The 7361-nt window shown below is 54.4% G+C and overlaps 1 protein-coding gene across 1 annotated transcript in view; it reads left to right on the top strand.

The window, feature by feature from the left end:
- Clip2 (CAP-Gly domain containing linker protein 2) overlaps positions 1-7361 on the top strand; it is a 45045-nt gene that overhangs the window by 35736 nt on the left and 1948 nt on the right. The window contains exons 11-13 of the mRNA XM_048790085.1: positions 2225-2282; positions 2638-2721; positions 3613-3769. Coding sequence (XP_048646042.1) covers positions 2225-2282; positions 2638-2721; positions 3613-3769 — 299 coding nt within the window. The remainder of the gene's footprint in view (positions 1-2224; positions 2283-2637; positions 2722-3612; positions 3770-7361) is intronic.

Raw genomic sequence — 7361 nt, 5'->3', positions numbered from 1 at the left:
GGGCCACTGGTTTCTCATCGAGGTGCCCCTACGCCCACAGCACAGCGCCCAGGGCAGGTGCACCCGCGGGGGGCCCCCAGCCCAGCAAGCACCCACAGGGTGCAGGGGGTTGCCCTGAAGAGGCCCAGCCACTGTTCCAGTGCAGGGGCCCTGAGGTGGGGTCTGAGGCTGGAGAGTGGTGGCCTTAGGCCACTGCACCAATATTCAATTTTAGAAATCCCCTAAATGTCTGGCCCTTCCCCTGCCACTGAGCCTGGCACAGTACCTAGGGACCGTGGGGGGACTCTGTCTACCCCAGCAGGGCTGCAAGAGCCTCTGAGTGCCTCTGGGCACCTCCGTGCTGGGCCCTGAATTGTCCCATTTCACCCTAACTCCCCAGAGGTCAGCATTGCTCCCATCACGGTGAGCAGTGGCTCAAGAGCGAGTCCCCTTCCCAGGTGCCCTGCCCGGCCGTGGTGGAGATGCCAGACCCCGAGGGCAGTAGAGCTGACGGGGGTGCCGGCTCCCCATCCCTGGGGGAGCTCGAGCTTTCTGAGAATTAAGCATTGGGATCAGTTTTCTGCAGCCCAAGTGCAGCTTCCTTCTCCTGTCAGAGGAGACCTTCCTGCTGGTGCCTTGCCGTCCCCTGCAGGGCCTCCCTGCCCCTTTCTCCCAGGAGGGACCATTTTGAGCAGTTGCTCTCCCAGGACCCTGGTGGGAAGAGGAGGCGGCAGCTCTGGCTAGCTGATGGGTGCATGGGCCAGATGGGCCACTTGGGGCAGGTGGACAGAGCCCGCAACCCCTGACCTGGATCCCCTTGCAGGGAGGTTTTGGCTGTTGTGGTCCCTCAGAGCTGGAGGACAGAGGCTGAGGATGCCCTGCCTCTTGCCCCAAACCCTTCAGTCACGGTGGCTCCTGGCTGCGGAGAGGGTGGCAGCCTCAGGACAGATCCTCCCATCTGGACGCCGTGTGCCCCAAGATTCAGAAGTTTAGGTTTTAGCCAGGCCCAGTAGCGCACATCTGTGATCCCAGCAGCCCTGAAGGTTGAGGCCGGGGGATCTCGAGTTCAAAGCCAGCCTCAGCAATTTATAAGCAACTCAGTGAGACCCTGTCTCTGAATAAAATATAAAACAGTGCTAGGGATGTGGCTCAGGGGTTAAGTTCCCCTGGGTTCAATCCCCAGTACCAAAAACAAAAGAATTTTAGGTCCAGAGACAACTGGATTTGTTTTTCTTTTTGGTCTCATTATAAGTGTGGACAGGAATTTAAAAAAAAATTATCCTTTTAGTGTGTGCCTCATCTTGACTGAAATGTTTATGCATTAAACTCAAGGGAGCTGGCCGGGCTCCGTGACACACACCTGTAATTCAGTGGCTCAGGAAGCTGAGACAGGAGAATTGTGAGTTCAAAGTCAGCCTCAGCAAAAGGGAGGCGCTACGCAATCAGGGAGACCCTGTCTCTAAAATAAAAATACAAAAATACAAAATAGGCTGGGGATGTGTGGCTCAGTGGTTGAGTGCCCCTGAGTTCAATCCCCAGTACTCAAAACAAACAAAGATCAAGGGGTCTTAGTCAATCACAACTCATGGAGACTAGAATGGGGCTTAGGATGTATGAAGAGAAGAATGAGAGGCAGGGTAAGGGAGGTGACTGCCTGCCCCACCCTGTGATAACTCATCTGCAGTCTTAGACTCTGGCCTTCTGGCCTAGGACATCCAGTGGGAGCAGGTGACGGGCAGCCTGTGGGTGTCTTCTGACCTATGGCAGTATTTGTCAAGTTGATGGTTTTTTTTCTTTAATCAATTTTTTCTTCTTTGGCTTCTGAGTTTATTACTAAACAGAAGCGTTAGAGAGGAAGGAATGGACATGCACTGTCACCCCTCCAAGAGCTGGCCCTGGGCATGTGGCACATGGTGCCCAGGGCTCTCAGGGCTTGTTTTACGGGTGGGAGACCAAGCCCAGCCACACTGACTCTGGCAGAGGTGCTGGCAGCAGGTGCCCAGGACAGATCTCTAGGTGTCCCAGGGAGAAAGACGTCTGTCCAATGCAGATGTTCCCAACAGAGGACAGGGTCCTCGGTGTTCCCACAGAGGCGTCTCCAGAGAGGTGGGACCCAGGAGTCTGCTGCCTGGGCCCTGCTCAGGCGCTCATCCCTCCCTTGGGCCGCCTGTCGAGGGGCAAGGCCTGCAGACATCCAGCGGCTAAGGTGGCGGCCAGGGCGCCCCTTACAGGCCTCTCCTTTCAGATGATCGAGTCCAATGACCTTTCAGAGGAGAAAATCCGGATGAAGGAGACTGTGGAGGGTGAGTGGCGGCTGGGCCGGTGGGACCGGGCCTCTCGGCTCTGCTCGCCTTTATTTTGCCCAGTGATTGTGGAATCAGGGAGAGTCACACTATTTCCGAGCACCTACCTGGTGGCTTCCAAGCTGGCCAGTGTGGCATCCTCATGACCGCTGACCGGCCGCTGTTTTGGGTTTCCTGAGGAGAGTCCAGTTGCCCAGGACCACAGTGTGGGACCCTCTTCCTCGGGGTGGGCTTCTTAGAGAAAGGGCTGCTCTCAGGAGGATTTGGACCCTTGCTTTTGGATCCCTGTGGGAGGACTGCCCACTGGCCCGCACCGTTGGCTCGGGAGCTTTGATGGCGTCTTGTCTGTCCCTAGGCCTGCAGGACAAGCTGAACAAGAGGGACAAAGAAGTGGCAGCCTTGACGTCCCAGACCGAGGTGCTCAGGGCCCAAGTAAGTGGTAAGTCTCCTCCCACAGGGCAGACGCGGGCCTCCCTGGGGCTGTGCGAGCCGCAGGCTCTGGAGCATGCAGTGGGTGGTGGCTGGCTGGTGTCCCCACACTCTGGGCTGAGAAGGTAGCAGTGGGGCCAGTTCCCCCTCCCTGGACAGGCCCCTGGGCAACAGCAAATGGGCAAGAAGTAGAATCCGAGACCCGCAGATGGCTTCTGTCCCCAGAGCCAGCCCTCTGTCCCGAGTCCTGCCCGAGTTCTCTCTCTCTGGTCTTGAGGCCTCGGGCTTCTCACAGTCACCTGGATTCAGTGTCACCCTCGATAGAAATTTCAGGAGTAGTCCCAGTTGGGGGAAAGGACGCAGGCTGTGGCCAAGAGCCAGGCGCACGGGGCACCTGGGGAGAGGCGGGGGACTGGATGGGTGATTTGCGTGACAAGCTGGCCCTGCTTCTCGTCCACCAGAACGCCAGTGGTGGTGGTGGCCCTGTGACGGCGCCCCTCCTGGGAAATGGTTCCCACCCCCTCTTCTCTCCAGTCCCCGTCACGCTCACGTGGCCTAATGGGTCCCGGCAAAGGTCAGTGGACCTCAGACTCCTGCAGGCCAGGGCCAAGGCAGCCTCTCCTTGTCCCAGCAGTGGCCATAGCCATGTCCTCTTGGGAGGGTGGCCCGCTGCCCCCGCCCCAGGCCCGGGCTGCTGTGCTTTGGGGTTTGGTCTGCTTGGTGTTGCTCCTCCTGGGCCCCTTGCCGCCTGCTTCTCTAGGGCCACAGAGACCCCTGAGTTTTTGACTCACCTTGGTGGAGCGTGTCCCTGGGAAGGCCAGCTCCGTGCCCAGCCGGGGCCCTGGGGGCGTTCCCAGGCCATCCCAACCCTCTGCCTCCTTTCCCTGCCGGCCGCCCCCAGCGCTGGAGAACAAGTGTAAGTCGGGGGAGAAGAAGATGGATGCCGTCCTAAAGGAGAAGCGGCGTCTGGAGGCCGAGCTGGAGGCCCTGTCCCGGAAGACCCACGACGCCTCGGGCCAGCTGGTCCTCATCAGCCAGGAGCTGCTGCGCAAGGAGCGGTGAGTCTGCCGCCTTCCTGCTGGTGACCATCCTCTGGCCTGTCCCTCGCTCCACCCTGCGTTCACCAGTCTTCTCTAGAGGCAAGGAGGGATGGCCCGCGGGCAGGAGGCTGGTCACTAGAGCTGCTGGCACCACGAAGCCTCAGAACCCTTCTCAACGCAGATCTCCACGCTTAGCTTAGGAATGATGAGCTCCCCCACTTTTTGTTCTCAGGGACCCTTTTAAACTCTTAAAAATCACCAATTTGGCACCAGGCGTGTGGGGCACGCCTGTATTCCCAGCAGCTCGGGAAGCTGAGGCAGGAGGATCTCAAGTTCAAAGCCAGCCTCAGCAACTTAGCAAGACCCGGTCTCTAAATAAAATATAAAAAGGGCTGGAGATGTGGTTCAGCGCCCCTGGGTTGAATCCTCAGTACAAAAAAGAAAAAAAAATCAAGTTTCCCTCAAGAAGCTTTTTTTTTTTTTTTTTTAATATTTATTCTTAAGTTTTAGGTGGACACAATATCTTTATTTTACATTTATGTGATGCTGAGGATCGAACCCAGTGCCTCGTGCATGCTAGGCAAGCACTCTACCACTGAGCCACAACCCCAGCCCCAAGAAGCTTTTGTTTATTTACCTATTTACCATATTAGAAATTAAAACTGAGAAATTTAAATTTTTTTTCTTTTGTTTTTTTTGTTTTGTTTTGTTTGAACCAAGGGGCACTTAACCACTGAGCCACATCCCAAACCCTTTTTAGTTCCTATTTTGAGGCAGGGTCTTGTTAAGTTGCTGAGGCTGGCCTTGAACTTGCAATTCTCCTACTTCAGCCTCCCTCCTGAGCCACTGGGATGTGCACCACCACGCAGGCTAATGGTTATTATTATTATCATTATTATTATTTTTGGTACCAGGGATTGAGCTCAGGGACACTCAACCATGGAGTCACATCCCCAGCCCTATTTGGTATTCGATTTAGAGACAGGGTCTCACTGAGTTGCTTAACACCTCCCTTTTGCTGAGGCTGGCTTTGAACTCAGGATCCTCCTGCCTCAGCCTTCCAAGCCACTGGGGTTACAGGCATGTGCCACCTCTCAGGCTAAAGATATTTCTTAATCCATTGCATGATAAACCAACGGCATGTAATATGAAAATGCTTCTGGTAAAAAAATAAATATTTCCAAAACACACACACATACACACACACACAAAATGTTCACTGAGCAGGTTGGGGTCTTCTCGTGATTTTGCAAGTGTCTTGGAGGAAGACAGCCAGATTCTGATATCTTCTACATTTGTTCTTTGCAGTTGGTCGTTTCTGCTGAAGTAGATTAATGAAAATCTGCCCTGACATATGTATTTGGAGTATTTATAATATTTTTTCCAGACGATCACCAGCTTGCCCTGTAGCTCTGGGAAAACCCATGGTATGCTCAGTGACAATGAAAATAGTTCTGTTTTTATTATGAAAATAGTTTTGGCCTTGGAGATCCCCTTGGGGTTCCCCAGACTATACTTTGAGAATCGCTGGGCTTGATTTTTTTTTTTTTTTTTTTTTTTTTTTTTAGTGAATAACTAGATTAGCACCTAAGAAACCAGAAGATGTCCTATAAAATCCGATTGCCCCAGATTCCCTTTGAAATTGGGAGGCCTGCGGACGCCCGGCTGACAGATCTGTTCCCACCCCACCGCCTTTGTTACTTTCATGGGTGGGATTCTGCAGCCGTCAGCCTCTGCTTTCTCGGAGGAGCCACAAGCATCCTCTGTAGGATGCTGACTCCTCCCGCGGGGCTGCTGCGCGGACGGGCGGCGCCTGAGCACAGAAACGCGCGGAGCGACAGCGCCCTCTGCAGGCGGCAGCCCTCTCGGGGCCGCGGTGCGCCGCTCCCCTCCCCTCTGTCCTCCTGGAGATGTCAGGCCGGGTGCCCAGCCCTGGCACCTCTCCGAGGAGTCTTCCTGGACTGTCCTGGCCACGGGGACGCTCCCTGCCCCTGAGTCCCAGTAGAGCTCCTTGGAGTTTTTAACCCGTTGTATCATTGCTCCGTTGGGGGATTTTGTTTGGGGGATGTTTTTATAATGCCAGGGATGGAGCCCAGGGACTCTCAAAAGCTGACCGGCCTCAGCTCGGTCAGGGTTAGGGTTTTCCTCCCTGGCCTCACCCCGCACCAAGTACAGCCTTCTGGAAAGCCTCCTTCCTTTGGGTCATTTCATGAAGGCTAGGCAGTCCCCGAGGCTCCAGTCAGACTCCAACGCTTTTCTGAAGCCCCTTTTTCTTTCGATACCAGAGATTGAACCCAGGGGTGCTTAACCACGGAGCCACACCCCAGCCCTTTTAATTTTATTTTGAGGCAGGGTCTCACTGAGTTGCTCAGGGCCTCACTAGGTTGCTAGGGCTGGCTTTGAACTTGCGATCCTTGTGCCTCAGCCTCCTGAGCTGCTTGAATCCCAGGTGTGCGCCCAGCGCCCAGTGAAACCTTTCTTGATCGCTAGAGGCCACAGAGGGCTCCTCCACACCCCTGTGGTGCTTCAGATGTGGCAGAGATCAGGCTGCTTTGGTCACTGTGATGCACCATCCAGCGAGCAGCAGATTGGACTGGGAGAGTTTTTCCTTCCTCATATAACAAGAAATCTGGAGGTGGCTGTGACTGGCAATTGGTTTAGGAGCTCAAGATGTCAGTGCTGCCCACGCCTGTAATCCAGCAACTCAGGAGATTGAGGCAGGAGGGTCCACGTTTAAGGCCAGCTTCAGCAATTTAGGGAGACCCTGTATCAAAAAAAAAAAAAAAACACTTAAGAAGGGGCTGACGATGGCTGGGTACAGTGGCACATGCTGAGACCGGAGAATCACGAGTTCAAAGCCAGCCTCAGCAATGATGAGGCAACTCAGTAAGACACTGTCTCTAAATAAAATACAAAATAGGGCTGGGAGGATGTGGCTCTGTGGTTGAATGCCCCTGAGTTTAATCCCTGGCACCCAAAAAAGAGGGGGCTGAGGATGAAGCTCAATGGTGGAGCACCCCTGGGTTCAGTCCCTCCCCAAAAAAGAACTCAGTGCCAACACATTTACAGTTCATCTCATCTATCTCTCATAGTGCAGTGTGGCAGCTGAAGCTCCAGCCATCACATTCAGAGGAAAGGAGGAGGGAAGGGAAAGGGGCAGTGCCTGCTACTTCTGCTTTGTTCTTAACTACACGTGGCTAACCAGTAATGGAGTTCCCCCCCTCCCTGGTATATGCAGGTGCGGGAGCAGGCTCAGGAGGGCATCGGCATCCTGACCTATGGCGGGCACTGCTCATCCGTGGCTACAAGGGAAAGGGCTGGGGAGTTGGCACTGCCTGTGGCAGGCATTGCTGATCCATCACTGCACTTGTCTGCAGAACCCCTGTGTGGCCTGGGAACCCCCCCCCCAAGTATGCCAAGCAGCTCCTGCTAGTTGACGAAGCGTTGACATGGAGTATTAAGCTTATTTGACATCAGGCATTTAAAACACCTTGCCACCTGGGATCTTCTCAGAAATGAATGTTTAACTTTCTAATTTTTTTTAACTTAAATATGTTCCCTTTCTCTCCCTTCCCCTCCCCCTCCCTCCCCCTCTCCCCTCACCCTCTCC

Source organism: Marmota marmota, unplaced genomic scaffold, assembly GCF_001458135.2.
Source record: "Marmota marmota marmota unplaced genomic scaffold, marMar, whole genome shotgun sequence".
Lineage (NCBI taxonomy): Eukaryota > Metazoa > Chordata > Mammalia > Rodentia > Sciuridae > Marmota > Marmota marmota.
Note: the sequence above shows the minus strand (reverse complement) of the source record. Positions and strands in the feature narration are given on the sequence as shown.